We start from the raw sequence: 25,618 nt of genomic DNA, 5'->3' as shown, positions 1-25,618 counted from the left end.
TCTCTAACCCTCCCCCTGCCCACCTCACACGGTCTGCCTCTTCCTCTGGACCAGAACTTGACCTCCCTCCTCCCTTGGGCTTCCCATCCCTGCCACCACGGGTGATGACGGTCAGGGTGGGGAGTGCTCCTGGCTGCTCACTGTGCTCCCTGCCCCGGTCAAGGCTGCACCCCCCCCCCACACCGGAAGAGCCTGCTTACCCCACCTCACCCCAGACTCCAGCGAGCCCGCTTGCCTCCGCACGCTTCTGCGGGGCGACCCTGACCGCTGGCCACCTCTCTCTGAGCCTCGGGTTCCTCATCTGAGAAATGGGTCCCCACTAACATTTGTACAGAGCTGGGTCAGAGTGTGAATGTCTCTCCTTCTAGAAGAAAGCCCCTCCAGGGTGAGCCCTACATCTTGTTCATCTGTGTCTCCACGGCCCATCCGGGGCTGGGCAGGGTGGACAGCGGATGTTTGGGGGAGCCTGAGGGAACAGAGGACAGTGAGCCGCAGCACACGGCCGTCACCTGACCACGACTGATGGGGCGTCTCTGGCCTACCGGACACTCCGAAGTCTCTCCGGCTTTGACCATCCGTGGGACGTGAGTGTGGGCGTCTATGAACCGGCGCCCCGCAAGGAGCAGTGCACAGTGAGGGCAGAGCCTGGGCTGGACTTGGGAGGTTGTGAGGCCCCAGGTGGGCTGGCAAGACAGATGATGCCCCCCGACCTCGAGGCCATTCACCAGACCAAGAAGATGAGGGGGTGGCATGGTGTCCCTTCTCCCTCTCCTCCCTAGGCCGGGCTTTCCAGGCTGGGATAAAGGGAGTGGACCAGATGCCCATTTCTGAGCTTCCTTCTGACTGAAAGAGTCTGGTAGAGAAGGACCAGGGCCCCTGGTGGCTGGGGGGGGGGGGGTGCTGCCCCAGGCCCGCCCCAAGCACCCCCAGAATGATTTGGACCATGTGAGCACAAGAGGAGGAAGGGGAGCATCTCTCAAGACACCAGCGTGGCTGTTTAAGGGACCCCTGGTGGCCCAGGACAAGAGATGGTACAGCGCCCAGGTGGGCTAAGGTTGCAGAAAACCGAGAACAGCGGCTGAGATCCCTGTGGGACTTCGTGTGGTACACGGAGGCAGGGCCAGGCTGAGCCGCCTCTCCCCGCTGACAGCCCTGGGGAAGAGCACAGGACACTTTGGAGCAGCCTCGGGCTCTCCACTAGACAGAGGAGCCAACGCACGGAGCAGGCTGGCGAGCGTGGAGAAACCTAGAGGGGGCCGGGCGGAGGGGACCAAAGGCGGAGAGAGACGCCCACTGTCCTATTCGCTCAGAAACTGGGCCAGGCAGATCTCAGGGTGGCGGCCTAAGGCTTGGTGTCAGAATTACAGGCAGGGCTCTGAACACCTGGTGGAGGACACAGCGGCCACCAGAGGCCAGAGAGGGGTCATCGAGAACAGGACCCATCAGCCCGACCTCACTCCTCTTTTGGCAGGGTCGGAGCTGAGTGGATCCGGGCTGGGGGCTGAGGCAGCCCGTCTGGCTTCCCGCGGGGCATCTGACAAAATGGGGCTGGATGTGCCCTAGGACGTGGCCTCCAAGGAGGACTGGTTCACGGGCCCACACCGGACAGGAGAGGTGCAGGCTGTCATGTGCCTTGGGTGCGAAGCGCAGGGCTAACTCCTGACATGACAGGGACAGAAAGCCAGGGTCACAGAGCTGGGGGTGCAGAGAAACTCCACAGGCCAGACTGAATTAAGGAAGAAGAAATGCGGCAAGTGAAAAAGCCCAGGTCCTTTGCGGGATCTAAACAAGAAGTGCTGCTCCTCCACATACACACCGGAGGGCCCTGTGGCCCTTCAGTCGTGTGTGTGAGGGTCAGGGATCCAATTACAGTGAGATTCCAGGTAATGTGGTCTCATTTTGGGCCACATTAACGGAGGCAGGGCACCTAAAGTGGGGGAGGTAGCTGGCTGATACTGTGGGGAGATTGGGTTACATCTGTTCCACCTTTAGATTGAAAGCTGGAGCCCAGTTGAGGGTACAGTTTTAGGAGAGAGAGCCGGAGAGACTGGGAGAGCCTGGCTTTGAGAAGTGAAGACTTGGGGCTCAAAGAGGCAGAGGCCAAAGCCTCAGAGAAGGGCAGCTGGCCCGGGGCGGGATGAAGCAGCGGGCTCTCTGCCTCTGGAGGTATGTGAGAGGCAGAGGGAGCCAAGCTTCGGGTAGATGATGGGCCAAGTGGGTGACTCGGGAGGTCCCTTTCCGCCTGGAGGTTCTGCCATTTGTCCCACCTGCTTCTGGGGGCCCCGTCTCTGCCCTGCCTGCCCAGGCAGCCCCCCGTGTAGGCTGAGGCTAGGATACACCTGCGTCCCCCTGTTTCAAGCCCCAAACTCCCCCCTCCCTCCCACACCCTCCTTCCTTCCCCCCTATTGCTGTAAGAAGATGGGGTCCCTGCCCCGGTCTGGCCTCTGTCCCCTTCCTGACGTGGCAGGGCTGGCCCCCAGAGCGCCTCTGTGTCTCTTCAGCTTGTCTGTGTACCTGCGCGCACGGATCCGCATGGCTGCCGGGGCTGTGTGCGGCTGCAAGTGAGGCTCATCTACCCTCCCCGGGGACTCCCCCTCAGGGCGGAGCCGAGGTGGGCTGCGCACACCTGCCAGGCTCTTCCCCACTCCTGTTCCAGATTCGGACTGGGACGGGTGAACCCAGGCTGGCGGGCTGGCTCTCGGAGGTGGGGGAGCTGGGCATGACCCCCGCGCACAGGGACACGCCCTCGCAGGTGACACGCGCCGCACACAACATGGTCGCCTTGGGGCATGCTGGGGCGGTGGCAGGGGGGTAGGGGGGGCTTGCCTGGACCTAGGCCCGGTCCCTGGAAGTTGGCTGGACACAGAGAGGACGTTTAAAAAAATAGAGAGAATTTAAGCTTCCCAAAAAAGAGATGGGTATGGGGAAGGAGGCGATGGAGGCCGAGGTGGGGCTGGGAGGCGAGCGACTTTCCGAGACTCTGGGTCCCTGGGGTGACACAGTCTCTGCCGGCAGGACGCGGCCCTGCCCAGGCTGCGCCCGTCTGCCTGCCCGGCCGGCCCGGGGAAGGGCACCGTATGGCTGTGTGTAGAGTCTGTGCGGGCGGTGGGGCTGGCCCTGGCGGCCGCAGGCCGCCCCCTCCCAGGACCCTGGCCCAAGCGTCCAAGCGGCCGGCTGGCTCTCAGGAGGCGAAGTAGGAACTCTGCATGGAGTAGAGCCGGTCGATGGGGTTCCCCACGCGGGCCTGCAGGGAGCCCACGTCCGAGGAGCCGAGAAAGCAGTCGCTGAGGCTGGTTAAGGAGGTATCGCTGTCGATGTCATGGAAGATGGAGTCGTTCCCTGGGGGCAGAGGGGGCGTCAGGAGCCGGGCAGGCGTGAGCTCCCGGGGGCACTTTCGGCCCTGCAGCCTGTGTGGCCAGAGGTGAGGAGGGACGGGGTGACCTGTGGCGGCGGCGGGGGGCCTGAGGCGCCGAGGGCCGCAGGTGGGGCCTCGCGGGCACCCCCTTCCGATGGGAGGCCGCAGGCAGGCAGGCTGTGTCGGCGGGGCCTGCCGGCCCGGGGGTGGTGGGCGGGGGCGGTGCTGGGGTGGGCAGGGGGCGGGGCGGCTTACCATAGGGGTTCATGTGGTCACCTGGCATTTGGGGCGGCGTGAGACCCTGCTGGAAGGGGTCGCTGCTGCCGTAGGGACTCTGCTCCATGGCCACAATCTGCTGCTGGGGTGGGGCCAATGGCGTGTAGGAGGCCATCATGCCCTCCATGCGACTGGACAGGACCTCTGGGGAGAGAGCACACTTTCACCCACCCGCCCTGTCCACCTCATCCCAGAGCCCACGCCGCCCCGGGGGAGCCCTCCCAGATATACCTCAGGCCTTCCCACTGACCTCCCATATGACTCCCCAAGGCCACGGGGCCCACTGCAGTCCCCCTGACTCTGACCTCTTCTGCACTTTGCCAGGTTGCCCTGGTGACCCAGGGCCAGTGAACCCAGGTATCTGACCCCTGACCCCTTCTCCCCAGACACATAGGAATAAACACATAAACACAGGAATCGGTTTATCACAGGCCAGGGATCTCCCCTCCCCCCCTCCTCCCTTCCTCCAGTGGCCCTGCCCTCCAGAAGCAGCTCACCGCTTGGGGGACACAGACACTACGCAGGCAGTCACGATTCAACATGTGGGTGCGTGAGCTCCCTGCATCTGGGAGCATCAAGGTGGGGCCCAGGCCAAAGGAGCTCAGGGAAGGCTTCCTGGAGGAAGGGACCCCCTAACTCCACCTCACTTAAAGAATCAGCAGGGGTTCAACCATGCCAGGGGCAGGCAGCAAAGGCAGGGAGGGGAGAAACTAGCCAGTGGGAGCAGAGGGCCCTGTGCATGGGGCTATAGTGCCAGGATGAGAGAGGCCAGGAGTGGGGAGGAAGATGGTCTTAGGGGCGCGCCCCCATCAGCCCCAGAGCTCAGTGTGCCCCCTGAGGCTGTAGGAAGTCTGCTGTGGGAGGGGCTGTGGAGAAAGCCTGGCAGGGTGGAGGCTGGAGGCCGGGACCACTGAGGCAATTGAGGGAGGGGCTGGGCTCCTGTCAAGGTGGGTGTGGAAATGACACCTCCCAGGAGGGGGCGGGAGGGCCACAGGAGCAGCCTCCATGGCCCTGCCTGGCAACCCAGCGGATGTGGGGCGTGGACAGGACAGTCAGGGGTGACTCCCAGGTTCCTGGTGTGGGCACTGGGTGGAGGGTGGTGCTGTCTGCTGAGGTGGGGTGAGGAGGGGCAGAGGGTCCGTGCGAATGTGGCGGCAGGGGCTGCTGTGTGCAGTGCAGGAGGGGCCCTGAGGAGCTCAAGCGGGACCATGGAACAATCTGGGGGAACAATCTGCCTCTGAGAGGCAGCTGGGAACACAGGAGGTGGTGGCCGGGAGACCGGAGCCAGTGGCCACAGCCCCAAGGAGGCCAGGCCAGGCTGTCTTGGGGGAGGGGGGAGGCAGGGGCAGAGAGCAAGAACTGGGTTCCAAGGCTCCAGTGCAGCTGGGGACCAGGGCCTGGCCCTGAGCCCTGATAGCAGGGACCGTCCCCGTCCATCAGTGCCCTGGCATCTGCCCCAAAGCCCCCGTCTCACCTGGGAGCAGGCAGCCCTGGGGCCCCCACTCCTCTTGGGCAGTCCCTACAAGGTTCAATGTCCCCATGGCTGGGGAGGCCACCGCCCCCCCCCCCCCCGCCCAAGAAGTGGTAACATTTTGGCAAAGCCCAGTGTTCGGGGGTCTGGCCGCTGCCCCTCCAGCTGGCTCCTTACCACCCAGCAGGAACCCACACTGAACTCAACACCCCGCAGAGTCTCTCTTGAGATTTCTGCTGAATTCTGTCGTGGGTCGTGGGGTGTATGGTCACGTGAACACCACAGCTTTGGGATGCCATATGTGGGGCCAAGGCCAGCTTTGCCCCTCACTCACTGAGCGATCCCAGTAAGTCCTCTGGTCTGCGTCTCCGCCTCCTCGGCTGTGACATGGGCTGTGACAGTGCCCTTCCCCTCCGGGATCGGGGGGCATTCCGAGAGGCTGAGCATGGCCAGTGGTGACAGCTGTGCCTAGCACACCCTGAGGGTGGGAGATGGTTGCAGGTATTCTGGGGTTTTTGTTCGTTTTTAAGTAAGCTCTAGGCCAGACACAGGCTTGAACTCATGACTCTGAGATCGAGAGTCACACCTTCCACGGACTGAGCCAGCCCGGTGTCCCAGGGGCGAAAATTCTGCCACCCCTCGGCGCAGCCCATGCTGCCATCTCTCCTGGGGGCCCCCGTGGTCCCCACCGGCTCTCTCGATCCCAGCAGGTTCCGGGGCGCCAGCTCCCACAGCCCTCACGGCCCTGGTGGAAGGGGTCCGGGGTCCAGGATCCAGGGGGTGAGGGAAGAGTGCTGTTACCAGAGGCTGAGCCTGGGCCCTGTCGCCCTGGTCCCGGCTCACCTTGGCCCAGCCGCTGCGAGTTCTGCTGCTCCTGCTGCTGCTGGTGCCGCCGCGCCAACTTCTTCATCTGCAGGGGACACAGGTCGTGCCAGTCCCCACCTCCCCGTCCCCGTTCAGTCCCGGCCCCTCCCAGCAGGACCGTGTCTTCTGCCTGCACCCCCACTCCAGCCCTGCCCAGCGGGGGCAACAGGTGGCCTCTCACCTTGGCTCTTTGGTTCTGAAACCACACCTGGACCACACGCACGCTGAGGCCTGTCTCTGCCGCCAGTGTCTCTCGGACCTGCCCGGGGGGAGGGACAAGGGTCAGGCCTGGGGGCGGGGGGGGCCGGGGCAGCAGGCCAGGGAGGCGGTGGTTTGGGGGACCTGAGGGACGGGCGGGGGAGGTGGAGGGACGTCCCCATCCCCGGCAAGAGTGGTAGGCCACTGTCTGGGAAGGCGGCGGGTGTGGGGTGTCGGCCCCGCCCCACCCCAGCGGCCCCTCACCTTTCGGCAGGGCTTGGAGGACACCTCGAAGGAGGCCTTGAAGGCTCTTCGCTGCTGCGTGGTGAGGATGGTCCGGGGTCGCTTGGGCCTCCGGGGGTCTTTCCCGTCGTCCCCACTGCCTTTACTCTGGCTGCCCTGCCCCTTGGCTGGCTTCATGTCCCCGTCCTCGTCCTCACTCTTCACTGTGGGGGACACACCCAGACCATCAGTCTTGTACGAGGGTCTCAGATTGGTACCCGGAGGCCATCTGTCGCCTGGCGGGACCGCCAACACCAGCCCCCTGCACTCCGGAGACCCCACGGCAGCTGGCCAACCTCTGAAAAACTGGTTCCCACTGTCCCAGCCCAGGGCCAGTGGGTCCCACAACCCAGCGAGGAGACTCCGGGGAGCCTTCTTTCTTGGAAGCTTCCAGAGACTAAGAACTGTCAGGCAAAGCCATACCCCAGACATGGTCACATCCGAGTATTCATGACGACAGCACGCACGCCACACACACAGTTACACATTCAACCACTGACGTGTGCGCACGCACACTGGCACGTGGGTCCACAGAGCACGGGGCATACACAGCTCACGGACCCACACACACACACACACAGGCCTGTGCTCACAGGTGGAGACATACAGGTTAAGCACACACCTGAACACACACACACACACACGCATGCACGCACACAGAAGCCTGTGTGTTCACCCAGAGACACACCCATACCCACCATGCACACACGGCCACTTCCATGTCCCAGAATTGTGGGTCTCAGAGATGCCAGCCCCAGGCGGACACCATGCGCCTCCCACTGTCCCCAAGTCTAAGCTGGTCTCTTATTTCCAGGCCCACCTTCCTCAGACCATGAGCCCCGGGGCTGGGTCGTCTCCCTCCAAGACCCCCAGCCCAGGCCTGATAGGAATGGGCCAACGGCGCCTGGCTAGTGTCTGCTCTGCTCTAAGAGCCCAGGAAGCCACCACGGTGCCCTGCCCATGGGTGGACAGAGGGACAGATGGATGGGGAGCTCACTACTTCCTCCAAGGACACCGACAGGACAAAGCTCTTCCGGAAGGCCCTGTGACTGAGGGCTCTAAGTTACCCCCAAGGGCTCCGAAGACCAGGCCATCTCCTCGCCAAGCCCTCGGCTGCTGTCCTTCCCACTCCCTGGGAGTGACAGGGCCCCAGCCTTCTCCCTGGCTCTTCCCTTCCAAGACTCACTCCTGGTTGTACCCGCCCTTCTGGCAGGAGGGCTCTAAGCTGGCACAGCCCTTCTGAAGGCTGGAACAGAATAAAGAGGTGCCTTCATCCTGAGAAAGGGGGTCTTTGCTTCCACCATAGAATGCCCCCGTCCCCCCACCCAGCCAGGAAACTGAAGAGCTCAGGCTGCTGCCCCCCCGCTGCTGAAGGCTGTGTCAGAGCCCTGCTTCGTGGCCACCAGCAGCCTGCAGACCTGGGCAGGCAGGGACACCTGTGGTGCCGTGCCACGGTGGGGGCCACAGCAAGGGAAAGGGAGGAACAGGAAGGGGGTTCAGAGAGCAGAGTATATGTGTGTGTGCTTGTGTCTAAACCGCAGTCCGTGTAAGCGGGTGGACAAATGTGTGTGCAGCCGTATGCGTCACTGCTCTGTGCACGGGTGACATGTGAGCTGGGTCATGTGTGCACGTGGGTGTGTTTAAGTGGACGCACAGTGCGTGTTCCTGGGTGCAGGTTTGCACGTGCTTGGGCATCTCAGCGCACATCTACAGATGTTCCTGTGTCCGTGCTTATGTGCCCCTCGGCATCGAATGCACGTGTGTGTGGACACGTGTGGTCCCATGCAGGTATGCCAGTGCATGAGCACGTGTGCCCCAGTGGTAGTGTCCGCACATGCGTTTGTGGGCCTGGGGGCATGCACACCGGTGTCCACGGGCGTCTGATGGGGGCGCACTGTCTGTACGTAGCTCGGGTCCTGGGGTCAGGATTGGGCTTCTCCGGCAGCGCCCCGCCTCCGGCCCCCCAGCTGCCCCCCCCACCAGCTCCAGCCACGGCTCACCAGAGTCGGACTCGTCGGGACTCACGGAGCTGAGCAGGTCCTTCTCCTTCTCGTAGTCCCCCTTGCACAGCAGCTGGCCCTCCTTGAGCACAAACTCGTCGCCCTTGCGCAGCTGCCGCTCACACACGCAGCAGCAGAAGCAGCCCAGGTGGTACACGCATTCCAGCGCCCGCATCACAAACTCCGTGGGGGCGATCTTCTCCATGCAGCCGCTGCACTTGGCTGCGAAGAGCCTGCAGGTGCACAGGGTGGGCTCACTGATTTGGCTTGGGGTTGGGGGCCCTCCCCGAGGCTGCTGTCCACCAGGGCCTCTCCCTCCTGCCACCCTGACTCCCCCCACCCCAGATAGGAGAGGCCCCATCCGGGCACAGAGCCAGACAGTGGGAGGGCCCCGTGGCCCCACTCTTCTGGCTCCCCAGGGCCCTGGGTGGCCTAAGGGTGGGCTCTGGGCATCCTGCCCTGAGGTGCCCTCTCCTGGGCATATCAGCTCAGGGCCCTGCTTGCTCCGAGACACCATGGCCACTAGAGGGCAGAGCACATGGTCAGCCTCAACCTTCCTCAAGAGCCAGGCGCCTGAGAAGGGCGGGCGGCCTCCTGGTCCCCTGTCCCCTCACTCCGGGACCTGCTCTGCCTCCTCTCTGCTCTCCCCTCTCTCTCCCACATCCACGAGATCCTGAGCCCTGTCCGGCCCACCACCCAGACTGGGCTGCTCCTCTCCTGCCCGAGTGCCTGCCTCAGTCCCCTTCCTGGGCTCCAGGCTCCTCCAACCCTTCGATACACCCTCCAGGATGACAGCCAGAGAAAGCTGTCTAAAACCCACATCTGCTCCTGCTGCTTCCCTGCTCCAGACTCTTCCGGGACTCCCTGGGGCCTCGAGGCCCTTCACACCCTGCCTCTTTCTGCGGCCCTGATGGAACAATCTGCGGCTTCTCCAGGGCACCTTCCCACTGGCCTGTCAGCATGTTCTTTCTTGGTTCTCGGCTGGGCTAACCCCTGCCTATCCCTCATTTTGGCTTGAGCATCTTTACCACGTGCAGATGTCTACTGAGCCCAGTGTGGCGGCTGCTGCTCTAAGCGCTCTGCACACAGAAATGCATGCAATCTGCAACCCGATGAGGCAAGAATACACATTAGCCCCATCTCAGAGATCAGGAAACCGGGGTGCCCAGAGGGGGAGTCGCTGGCTTGGGGGTCACATGGTCATAAGGGACGAGGCCCACCGGGAGCCTGGGCCTGCCCCAGCCCCTCCACGACAAACCGGATCCATCTCCCATCTCTGGAGACAAAGCCGGGCGGGGGTGTCCCCCGCCTCCTGCGTGCGTTTGCAGGAGGGTCCGCGCTGCGTGGCTGCTCCTCTGCCCTCACCCACTGACCGCTCCTCCCGGCTCCCCCCTCCCAGTCACGTGGCCTGCTCTGTGGGAACTCAGCCTCAACAACACTTTGATGGAAAAATTTATGAAGAATCAAATTATTGCTGCTGGGAGGGAATTAAAACCATTTTTCATTCCCCACGTCCCTGGGCCACGTCTGCGGGCGCCACCTTGGGAGCGCTGTGCGCATCCCATCTCTCTTTATGGCCCGCCATCACAGGCGCAGATTACAGCAGCAATTCTCTACTAATCGGTTCCGGAACAGAAATGGCCATAAATGCGAGGCACTCGGCCTGCCTCCCTTCCCGGGGCTGCCGTCAGCGCCGCCCACGACGAGCTAGCGGGGTGTGGTGGATGGGGCCGATCTGTGCTCTGCCTGCTGCCCTGGCATGGGCCGGGGCACTCAAACGGGTGGGGGCATCCCCAGCAACCCCTGCCATCCGCCGCTATTCGACTGAACAGGCTCCTACTCATCCTGCAGTGCCCCACTCCAATGCCACCTCCTCTGGGGAGCCTTCTTTGATGCCCCTGTCGGGGAGTGGCCTCCCGTATGCTCACCTGAGCTTCCCTCGGCCCTCCTTCTGCTGTGAAATGGGGATGTCAACAGGACCTTCCTCGAAGGGCTGTTGTGGGGATTCGATGATACTGAGCTTGTAACTTGGTATGTAAGAATCACATCAGGGACAGCACATGCCTCTGTCAGCTTCGCTCTGTCAGCAGGGGTTCCACAAGGTGGGCCTGGCTCTACCCCATCCTCAAAAAGGCCTCGATGAGTGTTTGCAAAGCGGGTGAGTGAAGGCTTGGGGTGGGCTGAGGTTCAGGCATATAGGACCCTGCTAACCCACAGAGAGCGTGGCTTTGGGAGGGGAACATGGGATAGATTTCAGCTCCGATTTGGCCCTTGGGCTGGATAGTTTTGTTCAAGGCACAACCTACCCAACTGTCCATGGTCATCTTCGGCAGAGGCCCCAAGGAATCTTGCTGGCTGTCCGGCTCTTCCAAGGGAGAGGAACCAGGCTGCCAGAACTTGATGCTCTGACGTGGGGGCTGATTCTGCCCTGTCCCCCAACCCCTCCCCACCCCCATCACCCCTCTGTCTCCTTCCCACACTTATACCTCCTGATCTAGGCACCACGCTAGACAGGAACAAACAGGCACTGGCTGCCCATGAGCAGACAGGCACTGGCTGCATCTCTGGGCTGGCCTGGTGGGGCCAGGGGCCCAGGCTGGGGTCAGCCTAGGGGCTGCGGCTCCTGGAGAGGAGGCCCTCTTAGGTAGGGGAGGGTGGCAGCAGGAGGGGTGACCCGCATTTGCAGGCACCACCACCATGCAGGCTGCATTCAGAACAGCCGTGCTAATGCCTTGGCAGCAGGGGGTCGATTGCTACTTTCTCCAAACTCATCAACACAATCTATTATTAATACTTCTCCAAAGGCTCCGTGCCGCCATTACCGAGGCAGCGCCAGCCACTCGGGGCGTCATCTGTTATCTAGATTGCAAAAACTCGGGATATAAAACAAACTGCGCACACTTTATAAACGGAATGTGCCATCCGCTTGGTCTCCAAGCATCTCTCCACCCAATAAAACATCGGGGGGGAATGCATGAAATACTCACTCCCAATTATGGGGCTGCCTTTGTCTACGGAGCCAGGGTGAGCACGACTAACGCACGTGCGGGAGGGGCTGGGGTGCCAGCGGGGTCCCCTCCTTTCCCTGGACCCCCTCCCTCCCTCAACCCCTCCCATCGTGAAGGGGTGGTGGAACCGGCTGCTGAGAAGCAAGCAGGCAGGCGAGTGGCACTGGGACTGGATGGACGTGCATTCAATGCCTGGTTCCACCACTTCCTGGCCAGTGACTGGACAAGTGATTTCGTCTTTCTGAGCCTCAGCTTACTGATCTGTATAATGGGCTCAACAACACTGCCAGCTTCTTCATGTGAAGGTGCAGTGAGTTGTCAGTGTCAAGCAGTGAGCACAGAGGGAGAGGTCAGAGGGCTGGGCAGGCCTTTTGAGGCCTGGAATGAGCCTCTCCAGGAACGGTGCGCAGAAGCCGCACATACTAACCAGAGACAAAGTTGCTCAGGCTGAGGAACTCTGAGCCTTCCCGCCCAGTGGGGGCCCTGGAACCTGAGGGCAAAAAGCCCTGCCAGCATCCAAGGCACTGGATTTGACGCCCAGGTCATGATCTCAATCTTGACTTAGCCACTCACCGGCTATGTAACCTTAGGCAAGTCTGAGTCTGGGTCCTCATCTGTGAGATGGGGACAAGAGTCCCGACTCTCCAGAATTGTGCTGGGGGTTCCAGATGTGTGTGTTTCTGCTTCCCATACTTGGGGTGGAGGGATGGTGGGCGGGGAGGCCACCTGTGGCACCTGCCTCTCGGTGCCAATCCCCTGGCCCAGGCTCCTCCCCAGGAGCTCCAAGCCAGAGGGCAGCTTCATGACCACAGCACAGGCACCCAGACTTGCAGCAACCCACACAACCCACCCCCATTCTCCATGTAAACCGCCAAGCCTTTCCCCCTGCTATCTCTAACGTCCAGAACACCACTTCTCCCACCCTTTGACAGCCAAACACCTGCTTATTCTGAAGGATTCAGCTTGGATATCCCTTCCTCCAAGAAGCCCCCCTTCTCCTCTCCAGTCGTAGATGTCTTCCTTGCTGAGTTTCCCATCCTCACATCTCCTCCCCACTATGGTATTTACTAGAAGGAATCCACTTTCCCTACTTCCGGGTCCACTTTTCCCGGGGTCACCCCTCTCTTTGGAGCTAATACAAGGTCCCAGACACACGAAGGTGAGGGGAAAATATTTATGCAATGAATGCTGAATGAACCAATACAGTCCCATTCTGCCTGTGAGGTAGGGCGGGTGGGTCCGCCCCCGAGCCTGGTCTGGTGCGAGTGCCCACCACCTGCCCTGAGAAGATGAGCTGCCTGCAGGAGAGCAGTGGGGGGGTGGGGGGGCGATGGAGCCGGCAGCCCAGGGTTCCAGCCTGACTCTAACTTTGTCCCTGGGTGACTTTGCTCAAGACATTTAACCTCTCCGAAGCTCAGTTTCTTCATCTATGAAATGGGACTGGTGGTACCTTCCTACAGGGCTGTTGGAAGGGGCTACTGCATGCAAAGCCCTTGGCACAGTGCCAGGCATGAAGAAGGCACCCCAAAGAGCTGCCTTTCTTTTGTTCTCTTGTTGTCCTTCTTGGTCACCCTCAATGGGGTCTCCATCACTCCGGGGAGTGGCCTTCCTGACTTCAGGTTTACAAGTCCCAACCAAACTTCCCCCTCATGACCACCCTGGGTTCTGGGTCCTTCTAGCTTCGATCTGGCTTGAGCTAGACAAAGCACTCCTGGCTCAGCTCTGTGTGTATTTGTCTGTAACTGTCTGTTACTGAGCTCAATTATCATCGCTTGCGTCACCTCATTAAGTCCTCTAAGAACCCTTAAGAAAAGACACTGTTTCCATCCCCTTTTTACAGATGAGGACACCAAGGCTCAGAAGGCAAGGTCAAGGTCATCTGGCAGCACTACTCTATACTCCCTCCCTGCTCTGTGCCTCCAAATACTTCTCTGCCCCCCCTTTGCTGGGGGTACCATGCCCAGGTCTGTTTGCCGTCCAGGCTCTGAACACCCAAGTTCTGATCACTCAGCATAAGCCCAGCACCCAGCAGGTGTAGCTGAGCTATTTTTCTTAAACAAAACTGAATATGTCCCTGTCACAAACATATCCATCCTCCCCCAGGATCATCTGTGATTTCAGAGTAAGAAATTCCCTTTTTTTAGGGACGTCCCTCCCGTGAAGAGTTCCTGTCTATGAGAACACATCTCTGTCTCCTCTGAGTTTTTACTGGTTTATTTGTTAAACGCTCAATTTATTAAACTCATAAAGCTAATAAACAAAACTCTGAAAACCAATTTTTTTCTGGAGCATTTGAACATGGATTACAAATCTGATTAATTACTTTCTCTTAAGCCACTGACAACTGCGGAGAGGCAATGCTGTAGGTCTGATTCTTTTACCTCCAATAAAATTAGCTTCGTAACATCCTGGGGACCCTCCAGCCTCTCCCTGTGGGGTTTCACCCCAGGTCTTCGAGACCATAAGCATGCACTAGGCTTGGAATCTTTGCTCTGTCCCTTCCTGGCACAGGAACCATACACAGGTCCCTTCTTTCTGGGCCTCAGTGGCCCCATCTGTTCAGTGGGGATAATGGCTGGGCACCAGGAGGCAGGCTCAGTAAGGAGGCACCGTGATTGCTGTCACCATCTCTTTAAGATTTCTGGCACCTGTTCCCTATCCTCGTTGAGTGGAAGCTCCGGTATCTCCTCCTCACTGTACTGCGATTCCCATACCCCAAGGCAGCATCTTACAGTTCATGTAGCCACTCACTGGGGCCTCAGCCCAAGGGTGCCCACCAATTTCAGGATAAGCCCAAAGACCTCATCATGTCACTTACACCAGCGCCGACACACCCAGCCTCAGATCCCCCAACACCAGCCGCCAGGCTCCTCACTGCTCCCGGAAAACCACCAGCCCTTCCTGCCTTCTTCCTTAAAATTCCACCTGCCGGGGCACCTGGGTGGCAGGTTAAAGCTTCTGCCTTGGGCTCAGGTCACGATCCCAGGGTCCTGGGATCAAGTGCCGCATCGGGCTCTCTGCTCAGCAAGGAGCCTGCTTCCTCCTCTCTCTCTGCCTGCTGCTCTGCCTGCTTGTGATCTCTGTCTGTCAAATAAATAAATAAAATCCTCTTTTAAAAAAAATTTCACCTGCCCTGAAAGCCTGTCCTCTCGTCCCCTTCCTTTTGCTTCTTGTTGGACTACTCTTCATCCTTCCAGGCCCAATTCAAGCGGAACCTCCTCCGCGAAGCCTTCCGTGAGACCCAGATGTTTGTGTGTCTGGAGCCCTCACTGACCTAGAAATCAGAAACTGGGTCTGATTCACACACACCCCTCCCAGGCGGGGTTCTGGCATTGAGGAGGTGGCCAGTGAGTGTCCGATGCATGAGTGAATAACCTTGTGCTAAATGAAATAGGCGGCCGGGTTGGACAAAAGAACATTGGCCACTCTGCTTCTGGGAGTTTGCGAATGCCACCAGGTAGCAAGGTAAGTGAACTCACTGCTCTCGGCCTTCACGGCGATACAACCTGGAGGCCGATTCCTAATTTCTTACATCACCTACAGTCTTTACACCCCTCCTGTCGGGCTGGGTTCCAATTGTACCCTCATCTCTAGTACCCGAGGAAAGGCCCTGGGGTAGGAGAGCCTCGCTGGTATTCAGTGACTCCCTGGGCACATGTGGTTGGGTCAGGCCTGGACACCTGCCTCAAGGTGGACCAGTCCATCCTCTGTCCTTTCTCCCGCTCATCGAGAGCTTTTTGTCAGCCCCCTGTGCTTAGAGAGGCACTGTCCACATCTCCAACACCAGCTATGTAGCCCTGGGTCATTCACATCCCCCCCTTTTAAAGATTTATTTATTTGTGAGTGAGCGGGCGGAGGGAGAAGAAGAGAGAGAATCTCAAGCAGATTCCCCGATGAGCCCAGAGCCTGACGTGGGGCTCGATCCCAGGACCCTGAGATCATGACCTGAGCTGAAATCAAGAGTTGGCTGCTCAAGCAACTGAGCCACCCAGGCACCCCTCACATCCTTTTTTTGAGCCTCGGTTTCCTCTTCCGTAAAAAGGGGGTGTTGACCCTCCCTCACCTGGTGATTGAGAATCCGCCGGGGAGTTTTAACCTGTGTGAGAGGGTCTAGCCCACTGCCTGGCGCAGAGGGCACCTTGGCAGGTGTGCATCCCAGTCTCTCTGCAGTCTGAGTCTCACCATGGTGCTGGGACACAGGCTCTGGAACCTTCTCTCCTCACCTCCAGTTTCAGTATGAAGCCTCCAGTCAACATCACGGGGTTTGGTTGTGCCTCGGAGGCACAAGTTTCCGGGCCACACTGGGGACGAGGCAGATTTGGGTCTCTCTAGGCCCAAGTCTCTCAGTTCTTAGAAACACTCCCTCCATGGGGAGGGAACCGAAGCCCTCCGTCCCACTGGCTATACCTTCCCCCGTTCACACAGCCAACACCCAGAGAGGCGGACTGGAACAGGCTCGCGCAAGGTGCCCGAGAGTGAGGTCACATCATCTGGCCCCACGAGGGCTGAAAATGCATGACTTGTGCTTTGAGAGGCTACACCTGGGGGACAGCCACGACAGCCACGACAGCCAGTCTGGCAGAGAGCTGGGGACTTGCTGCGGAAGCTGACAGGACACGCAATTCCGAAGCTGGTTCTGGAGCCTGAAAGAACAGTGTTAAGAGTGCCATCCTGGCTCCGCGGCTCACTAACCGGCCTCGGGGCTAGGACCACGGTCCCCCCGGTACAGGTATTCACTGTGATGTGCTGAGCCTCTCCGGCCCCAGCTTTCCCAGGCTGGTGGCCAGGAGTCCAGGAGCCCAGGAGGGCTTGGCCGCAGAGCACTTGAGGCGGGCTCCCCGGCAGCCGACACTATTACTGTCTAGGCGGCCCAGCTGTCTGTGACGATGCCGGTGAGAGATGAGCTGGAGTTCACAGGGGCCCAGGGGACAGGACCCTGGACACCCCTGGGGGTCCAGCTGCTGCTGTGAGAGTTTGCCTGTCACTTGGAGGAGCCGATGGGGTGAGGGCAGGCAGAGGGAGCTGCCCGGCCTCCTCCCTCCCCGAGACTCGCTGACATCTCCCCCACGTGCCTGCCGCGTCCTTATCATTCCGGGCGTAGCTGTTTTTTATTTTGAGACAAAAAGGGGCCTGTTGATGGGGATCCAACTCAAACCAGCTGCAAACATCTGCTTTGATGCGGCGGCGGCGGCGGGCCAGGCGGGCGGCGGGAGCCGCAGGCGGGGGCCCCGGTGCGCGCGTCAATCACGCGGCTGGAATGCGCGGCGTGGCCGGGCGCTCGAACCGCGGCAGCCAGAGCGCGCTGCCGCGGGCCTCGCAGGGCCTCTCGGCCGCCTCGCCGTGCCGGGGCCGGGCCTGCAGCGAGGGCTGCCCCGGAGCTTCCTGCGGGCGCACAGACCCAGCTGTGCGGGGCCGCCGGCTCCGAGGCCCTTTGATCCCGGCCCGGGGGCGCTGTCGGGAGCCCGTGGCCGGGGCTGGAGGTCACGCGCCAGGGGCAGGGAGGGACGGGCACAGCCGGGAGCCCCGAGTACCATCCAGGGGCCAGCCTGGCTTGGCAGGCGCACTTTCGGTGACTCTACACATTTAGCAAGTGCCTACTATGTGCCAGGCCCTGTCTGGAGGCTGGGGATAGAGCAGTGAGGCAAATGGACAGTCCCGCCCACCCCCACCCCCCACCTTCCATTCTAATGGGTGAGAGGACAGGCAAATTAAATCCCTAGCACACAGAGGGTAAAAACTGATGACATGTGATAAAGAAAAATGGAGGGGAAGCACGATGTGGGTGGCCAAGGGTTTTATAAAGATCAGTCAGAGGCCTTACTGAGATCTCTGATGGGGAGGAGGTTCTCCACTGAGGGAACAGCAAGTGCAAAGGGCCTGAGGCCAAGTGGATCTGGGGTGTTGCAGCCCCTTGTTGCTAAAGCAGGTGAGCAGCACGGACCAGGTAGAGGGGTGTAGGGTGTGCAAATAGAAGCAGGGGGCAGGTCTTGTGGGGCTTCAGCTTTGTGGAAGGGTTCTGAGCAGAGGGGGTATCTGATCTGACATCTTTTTTTTTTTTTTTAAAGATTTTATTTATTTGACAGACAGAGATCACAAGTAGGCAGAGAGGCAGGCAGATAGAGAGGGGGAAGCAGGCTCCCCACTGAGCAGAGGGCCCAATAGGGGGCTCAATCCCAGGACCCTGAGATCATGACCTGAGCCGAAGGCAGAGGCTTTAACCCACTGAGCCACCTGGGTGCCCCTGATCTGACATCTTAACGGGGCTCCTCAGGCAGCTGGGTAGCAGTGAGGGTGGGAGCAGGGAGTCGGGTTGGGAGATTATCTCAATAATCCAGGCAAAAGATACTGTCTGCTCAGACCCAGGGAGGTGCTGAGAAGAGGTCCGAGCAGGGACGCATTTTGCAGGCGGACAGGGAAACCAGGGGATGCCAGACAGAGGCTAGACACGTGATTTGGGGGCCTGGACAGGGGGCAGGATAGAGCTGCCATTCAATGAAACAGAGAGCAAGGCCAGGTGGAGGAGGGGAGAGAATGGGGTGCGGTTGTGCACATGATGTGTGAGCTGCCTTCGCTAGCCATGGGGATGCGTGCAGGGGCAGCTGCATATGGGAGTCTGCAGTGAGAGAGAGACCCAGGCTGGAGACACTAAGAGCTGCCAGGACATACACACACATACACAAACATACTCCTAAGAGCAAGCTGCTGTGTGCACACAGCTTGGCACCTGATAACTAGCCTCTCCTCTTTGGGGCTATGACCCCTGCAGTGGGTGTAGGCAAGGCCCAGCCTCTGCCTCAGGAGGCTCTTTTAGTGGGGAGGATACTGGGGTTTCTCTGGGGATCAGACCTTGCCCAGTGACATCAGGGAGAGACAACGGGGCAGGTGGAGGGCGGGGCGTCACCTCCAAGCATGCTCCCACAGGCTCCTTCCTGCCCTCTAGCCTGGGCAGCAATCAGAGTGACTGTGGGTTCCAGGCCAGGCCCCAAGCTAAGGGCTCTACCTGTATTACTTTATTAACCCTTGGGGTGAAGTTCTTCCCTCTTTTTTCTGCCCTTCATTGATGAATTCATTTGAGGATGCTTTTAATCGTTCATCCACCTAGCATTCATTGGGTACCTACTATGCGCCAGGCCCTATGCTGAGCTCACAGTAGGAGCCTTCTCCTCCCACCGGCTCATCGGACTGCTCTGAGCTGATCCCAGGTTCCTGTCCCCCATTCTCACTGAGTCACCAGCTCCTGGTGGCCAAGTCCAGCAGCCACTGTTCCTGTTATTATTACTTACTAAAATGTACTGTCTCTTACATAGCAGGCCCTGTGCCTTATTTGCACACAGACCCTTCTACCATAAGACCCCTCCCAGGTAGGCACTGCCCCTCTCTTCTCAGACAGGAGGAAAGTGGTGCTCAGAGAGGGTGACACAACCACTCAGCGTCAGAGCTGGTGTCACAGCTGGCATGTTGGGCTCCAGAGCTCCTGCATGTTCTCGCTGCCTTGCCACACCGTTTCCTGGACCTCCCTGTGCTTGAAGCCCTTTCCTGCCTCAGCCTCCTCCTCCCCTGCCCACCACTTGGAATGCATTTGCTGTCAGCTCAGAGCTGTTGGGCCCATGACCTGGCTGGGAGGTTACAAAGTGGTGAGGGGCTGACCTGCAGGTGCTGGAGGAGAAACTCTTATGCCACAGGAAGCAGAGGCCTCTGGTTTTCTCTCCAGGGTCCTGACTGGTCAGAATGGGCCAGACCCACACCTGTGTGTCCAAGAAGGGCTGCCAGATCTAGGGCAGGGCCTGCTGAGGTACAAAGTGCACTGGGGTAGGGAGGGGTGGGGAGGAGTCTTGGAAGACTTCCTGGAGGAAGGGGTCGTAAAGAGGGCAAAGGATTGAAAGGGGGTAGTGGTAGGGCTGGGATAGGAACTGAGTGGTGGTGGTGAGGGGGTCTGATTCCGGAGTCTGGGCTCTGTGGAGGGCCAGAGAAGCAGAGAGGCCATTTTCAGGCATAGGGAGACAGTGGGTCAGTCATGTTGGAAGTGAGAAAGGGGAAGGGTCAGGCTGAAAGCCTTGAATGTTGGGCTAAAGAAGACAAATCCAGTTTCTTTTGTTTCCACCTACTTGTCCATCCACCCACGCACCCACTCGGCCTGCTGCCCTCTGTCTGTCCGCCTATCCAGCCAGCCAGCCCCTGCCCCACTATCCACCCACCGTCCACACAGCCACCTTCTCAGCCACGCACCGTCCATCCGCTGCACTCACACTCAGGCACTCAGGCACTCGCTCAGTGCCAAACCCTGTGCCAGGACTCCTCTTAAAAGCAGAAACTGCCTGGGGCACCTGGGTGGCTCAGTGGATTAAGCCTCTGCCTTAGGCTCAGGTCATCATCCCAGGGACCTGGGATTGAGCCCCACATTGGGCTCTCTGTTCAGTGGGGAGTCTGCTTCCCCCTCTCTCTGCCTGCTTCTCTGCCTACTTGTGATCTCTCTCTCTGTCCAATAAATAAAATCTTTAAAAAAAGGCAGAAACTGCCTTTTAAGGCTTTGGCTTGTTGATTCTGTAAGCATTGACCAGACACCCGCCATGACCATGCACTGTGCTAGGTGATGAGGAATCACCTAGTCCCCGTGGGGGACAAGACACTGGGTCACTTCTCCTTCATGAGCTCCTGGTATGACTGGGAAGAAGGTTTTCCAGGAGAAAGGAGGTCTCAGAAGGAGAACCCCAAGGCAGCACTAGAGAGCCTAACGCTGACCAGCTGACATTTTGGCCTCATCATTCTGACCCCAAGGATCTAAACTCCCTAGACAGACCACAGCATTTTAATTAGGGTTATAGCGACAGTGATACACTTCCTTTGAGTAAGTGTTTTCTGGAACAACCTCCATTAAGGCAATTTAATTTTTTGATCAATTTTCTTTCTAGTGCAGTTAAATAATTTACAACTTTTTTCCATTTCCATTTTTATTTTACTGAAATTATTTTCATTGAGATAAATTATTTTCTATGAAAAATTTTCAATAAAGTTTTGCTCTACCATCACGTCTGTGTTTGAATTGCATCTTACCAATTACAGAGATCTGACTCTAGAGTTAATTTGCACAGGCTTTACCAAGGGTAGTTTCCCAGTTGTCAACTGTATTTAGTACTGGTTAGTTTACCAAGTTAAACTATTCCCCAGGTAGGGTGGGTGGATTTCCCGTGTTACCAACGAAGTCACCAAGGTTCATGATCACACATTTTATCAGGCAGTCGATGAAAACATGCTCAGGGTCAGAACCATGGGGTCAAGACAGCCTTTGGGTGTCCTAGGTTGGGTGCAAATGTCCAGCCTCTGCTGGGATGCTGTAGGGTAAGTGTACTCTTCTTGCCCTTCAGAGGCAAGACAGTGACCCCTCCACTGACATCTCCCTCTCATGGTTAGCTCTGCCCCTCCCCCAGGTTCTGGTGCTGGTTTTCCATACTCCAGTTACAAGCCTGGGTTTGTCCAAACAGTCCTGACAGCCTGGCATCCAGCAGCTTGGGCCTCCAGGGACAAGAAGAGCCATCTCCTCCCTTATTCTCCACCCTATACTCCTCTTAATGTAACCAGAGATAACATTAACTTTGTCAGCCCAACAGTGAGGACCTCACCGCCCAGTCTTCTAGTGAGATCTGGACTAAGTACCCCTCCCCAACCCACCCCCAATCTGTGCTCTTGTTGTCAAGTTTTTGAGCTCCACCCTGGCAGATTTTGATACTAAATGTCAAATTTAGACTAGCCCTCTACTCAGGGCTTCTCATGTACCCCCTCCCCACCTGTAGGGGCCTCACAGGTAGGTGGATTTCATGACCAACCTAGCAGGTAGGAGTCCCTTCCTTACACAGGTCCCGCAGCAGGTCAGGCAGAGCCAGGCCTCAACCCAGGTGAGCTTGGCTGGCGACCACCACGTCTCCTGCCTTCCTGGAGGTTGTGAAGGTGGTTGGGGACAGGGGAGCAAATGCTCCAGGGGTGTGGGAGCCTGAGACCTGTGGGTGCCAGGACTCAGACTGCCTGGGCAGAACACGTTTCCCAGCTGAGGGGTCTGGGACAGTAAGCCGACAAGTGGGGGCACCAGAGCCAACAGGACTCAGTGCCGGTGGAGGCAGGAGGGAATTTCTGGAGGAAGCCCCTTGAGGTGTGGCTGGCATGATTTCCTACCCACAGCCTGACCCTTTGCTCGGGGGAAGAAGAGGCTCTGGGAGACCGCCTCCCAGGGTCTCTGCCCTGGGCTGCGCCAGCGGAGGGCGGGAAAGGGACGAGCCGGGCAGATCGGGGCCCGGCGCCCAGGCTGGGCACTGCCGCGCACCGCCGCTCTCGGGGCCACCGCCGCCCGCCCGCCCGGCCGTTTAGTGGGTAACTGATCGCCCCGCGCCCCGCCCCAGCCACCCGCCGCCCGCCCGAGCCGCTTAATCACCGCCCGCCCGGCCGCATTAGCATAGTAATGGCCTTTAAATTGAGCCTCTTTGTTTTTTAATTAAGCTCCCAGCAGGTACAGAGAAGAGCGATTATTGAGGAAGCTGCCAGCGCTAATCGCCCGCAGTCATTTGACAATTAAAAAGCGCCCGGCTTTAACCCTTTCCGGCGCCCGCAGCAGTTCCCCCAGCATTTATCCAGCGCCGACTGTGTGCGTGCCTGCCCTGTGGCTTTGCAGACCCCGCCTCTGGCAACCTGGAGAGGTCTCTGCTCATGCCTCCACTTTGCCGAGGAGCAAACTGAGGCACAGAGAGGGGAGGTAACTTGCCCGAGACGCACGGCTTGAGCATGGGGAGCAGGGGTTGGCAGACACATTGCTAGAGAAATCCAGCTGCTTGAGCTCTGCTTGGAGCACTGTCCACCCTGTGAGGTGGGCAAAATCCTCCTTGCGCTTCAAGACCCAGGTGGGTACCTCCCTGCCCAAGGCAACAACCCCTTGGGCATTCTCAGGGCATTTCCTCTCCTCCCTGTGGATGCACCCATGCCCCAAATACTCTATGTCAGGCTCAGGGCTGGGCCCTGGGGAAGCAGCGCCCAAGCCAGAAAACAGACGCCGCGCACAGGGACTTAGGTGCGGGGAAGGCAGACATGTGAAGGTGAAGATAGGTCAGGCTGCAGGGCGCATCTGGGAAGACTTTCCTGAAGACAGGTTTGGGCCTAGACAGAGGAGGGGTAATCAGCCAGGCTGGGCTGCGAAGTGGGGGACAGACCACAGGCAGCGGGGGACACGGTGAACGCAAAGGCCCAGAGACGGGACCAGAATTAATCAGAAATAAAAGATGCAGAGGGTGTGTGTGTGTGTGTGGAACAGGAGGCTGAAGAAGGGCACGAACCAGCTTGACAGCACAGGGTCTCCTTCCAGACCACCTACTTAAAAAGTGTGTTATTTTAAAGAAAATAATTGAATTATTTTTGAATAGGTAATGCACTGCATGGTTTAATATTCAAATGTACCCAAAGGTGTTGGCTTCGGTCTCCCCAGTCCCATCCCTAGCCGTTCAGGCCCCCGACCCAGGACAACCAGCGTCTTCCATGGGAGCCCCCTATAGGCACGCGATACCTACATAACACATATGGGAACCCATGACCCGCGTGTATATCGGAATGCCCTCCCCCCGACTTTTCTTTTAAATAAGAATTAGTTGGGGTTTTATCCTTTTTTTTTTTTTTTTTTTTTGCAGAAACACACATTTACTCTAAAACTGTTCTGCATGCACCCCCTTCCCACCGCATAACTGGGGGAGAGGGTTCCACATCTTGGCCTGGACCACCTCCTTTTCCAGCAGCCCGACATTCTATTGTACAGGTGAACCCTAATTTATTTAACCCGTGCCCTGTTGATAGCCTTGTGGGCCGTTTAAAGGATTTTTGTCTTAATCTCAAGAGCCATGGGAAGCCATTGAAACGTTTTAAGTGGGGAGTAGCTTGAGCGATTTACATTTTTAAAAGATCACTTTGGCTGCAGAGCCGGGACCGGGGTGGGGGAAGCACCGAGCCGAATCTGGAAGACCAGCTAAGTGGGACCAGCTAAGCGGATCTCGGGTGGTGCCCTGCAGGGGAGCGGCGGGGAGGGGGGCAGAGGGGCTGGGAGGGGCTGCAGGAGTGGGAGAAGGGGTGGGTTATCTGGGAGCGGAGTAGTGATGGTCGGAGCACTGGGGTGGGTGGGGGGAGCCCTGGGTGGGTGCCGGATGGGCGAGCAGTGACGGAGATGAGGACACTCGGTAGCAGCTGGGGGGCTGGGGACCACGTGGAGACTCCAGGTCCCCGGAAGCCCCATCCCACTGCACTTCAGCCTGCGCGGCCATCTAGCTCATCACTGGGTCTGGGATCTCCCCCCAAGTCAGGCTCTCCGGATCTGAGCCTTGCTCTGCCCCAGCTGGCCCCAAGCCCCATCTCCGCCCGGTCACTCTTCAGAGGGGCCCACGGCCAGTGGCGCCGAACCTCCCTTCCTTCTCTGTGAAGAGGGGCAACCCCGAGAAACGCTGGCAGCTGGCTCTTTAATAAATATAGAGGAGGCTCCCTGGGGCATGGATGTTGGGGTGAGGAGGATGGCTCTGGATAGAGGGACAGATTTTGCCCCTGGTCACCACTGAAACAGATGCCCTTCGCTGCTCTTGGCTCCCCAGTTCCCTGGTGGGGGTGGGGAGCGGACTGTCCATGCCCTGAACTCCCCTCACCTTGTCACTTAGCCACCTCCCCTGGCTCAGAGCTAGAGGCGTCCTCCCAGAGAGGAGCACCCTGACTCTGTTGCGGGAGGCAGTGTGCACGGGGCGCCGCGGGCAGGGAGGGGTTAACAGCCTGCCCACCCCCATCTATCAGCCGGCATCTCCCAAATAGACGGACAGACAAGGCAGCTGTCCAAACAGGCCTGTGTACCTGGCCACAGGCGCAGAGAGGACAGGGCAGTGGCTGTTTACTCTGCTCCCCTCCCCCACTGTCACACGCTGGTAGGCTCGCAAAGCCCCCCCCCCCCGCCCCCGCCCCCAGGGCAGGGCACTTCCCTGCAATCTTGCCTTGGGGATGCACCCTCCAGTCCTGGGTCAGAAGGTTCCTAAATGCTCCTCTGGGAGACTAGGAAACGTCCTTGCTCAGGGCTCTGGGCTTGGGTGGTCTCTAAGGGTTGGGGGCTGAGATGGTGGCAGGCCGGCGGGCAGTGCTTCCCCAAGCCACTCCCTGCGAAGAGCAAGAACTGAGCACCTTGAAGCTGGGGGACCTGGTGAAATTGGGGCACCTGGAGCATCACCACCTCAAAATCACATCCCAGGAAGGTCTGTTCAGGGAGGACATGGCTCCCGGTGGGGGACTCTCAGGGCTTCAAGGCCCTGTGCCAGACCCGCCGGGACAGCTCCACATCCGCGGCCCATACTCCTGCCTCAAGAGAAGCTGACCTCGACCGGCCTCCAGACAGGTGTCTCCTCCTCTGTCTCCATCTGCCTGAGGCCACCAATAACCACCCTCCCCTCTGCCTGAGTGAGGCCGCGGTCCCCCTCTCCCTTGACACCTGTCCTCACATTTGACCCATCATCAGGCTTCTAAGCAGCTCTCAGATCTGACCGTCCCCACTGGTGGAGATGCCTGGGGGCTGCGGTGTGTGAGGTGCCCATGGTGCCCAGCCACCAGCATGCGACGCCCTTCCCCTTTATCAGTGTCCCTACTCACTTCCCCAGGTGCCTTCAGATGCCCCTTCCCTTGGGAGAACTCCCCGCCCCAAGTCAGGCTCTCCACCAGCTCTGGTACTGTGCAGTGAGCACTGGCTGTGTGCCTGGCTCTGGGCAGAGCTCACGCATTGTCTACCTCTTTTCCCCTCAGCCCTGTAAAGCAGGGGAAATGATGAGCCATTTCACAGATGAGAAAACTGAGGCTCCGAGAGGCCCCATGTCTTGTGTCATGCCTCACAGCTACAAAGTGTCAGAACCCCAAATAAGAGAGAAGGGCCTTGTGTGATTTGGTCAAGGAACAGAGCCTCTTGCTTGGTACGTGAGCGGAGTTCCCAGTGTGGTGCCTGACACAGGTGGGCAGTGGGAGGGGCACAAGTTTGATGGAGTCCCTGTTGCAAAGTGTCCCACGGATCTGTGGACCTCACCAAGACCAGGCCATCACCTGCCTCAGGGAGCGGCTGGCATTACTGGGGAGGAGGCAACAGAAACAACCGCTCCCCATTCCCTGGGGCTTTCTGTGTCCTGCT

General features: G+C 59.2%; 1 protein-coding gene across 3 annotated transcripts in view; it reads right to left on the bottom strand.

The window, feature by feature from the left end:
* Positions 1 to 2,870: 2,870 nt before the first annotated feature.
* Positions 2,871 to 25,618, bottom strand: part of LMX1B (LIM homeobox transcription factor 1 beta) — a 78,512-nt gene continuing 55,764 nt past the window's right edge. Inside the window, exons 3-8 of one of the 3 annotated variants that reach the window (XM_082695690.1) lie at positions 8,447 to 8,679; positions 6,429 to 6,610; positions 6,148 to 6,225; positions 5,904 to 6,012; positions 3,632 to 3,775; positions 2,871 to 3,339 (exon numbers count right to left, since the gene is read on the bottom strand). In XM_082695690.1, the coding sequence (XP_082551816.1) occupies positions 3,182 to 3,339; positions 3,632 to 3,775; positions 5,904 to 6,012; positions 6,148 to 6,225; positions 6,429 to 6,610; positions 8,447 to 8,679 (904 nt within the window). In that variant the 3' untranslated portion in view covers positions 2,871 to 3,181. Of the gene's footprint in view, positions 3,340 to 3,610; positions 3,776 to 5,903; positions 6,013 to 6,147; positions 6,226 to 6,428; positions 6,611 to 8,446; positions 8,680 to 25,618 lie in introns of all 3 variants that reach the window. The other 2 variants (XM_082695691.1, XM_082695692.1) reach the window with 2 other exon arrangements.

Source organism: Mustela nivalis (assembly GCF_964662115.1).
Source record: "Mustela nivalis genome assembly, chromosome: 13".
NCBI lineage: Eukaryota > Metazoa > Chordata > Mammalia > Carnivora > Mustelidae > Mustela > Mustela nivalis.
This window is presented reverse-complemented; position numbering and strand designations above follow the sequence as displayed.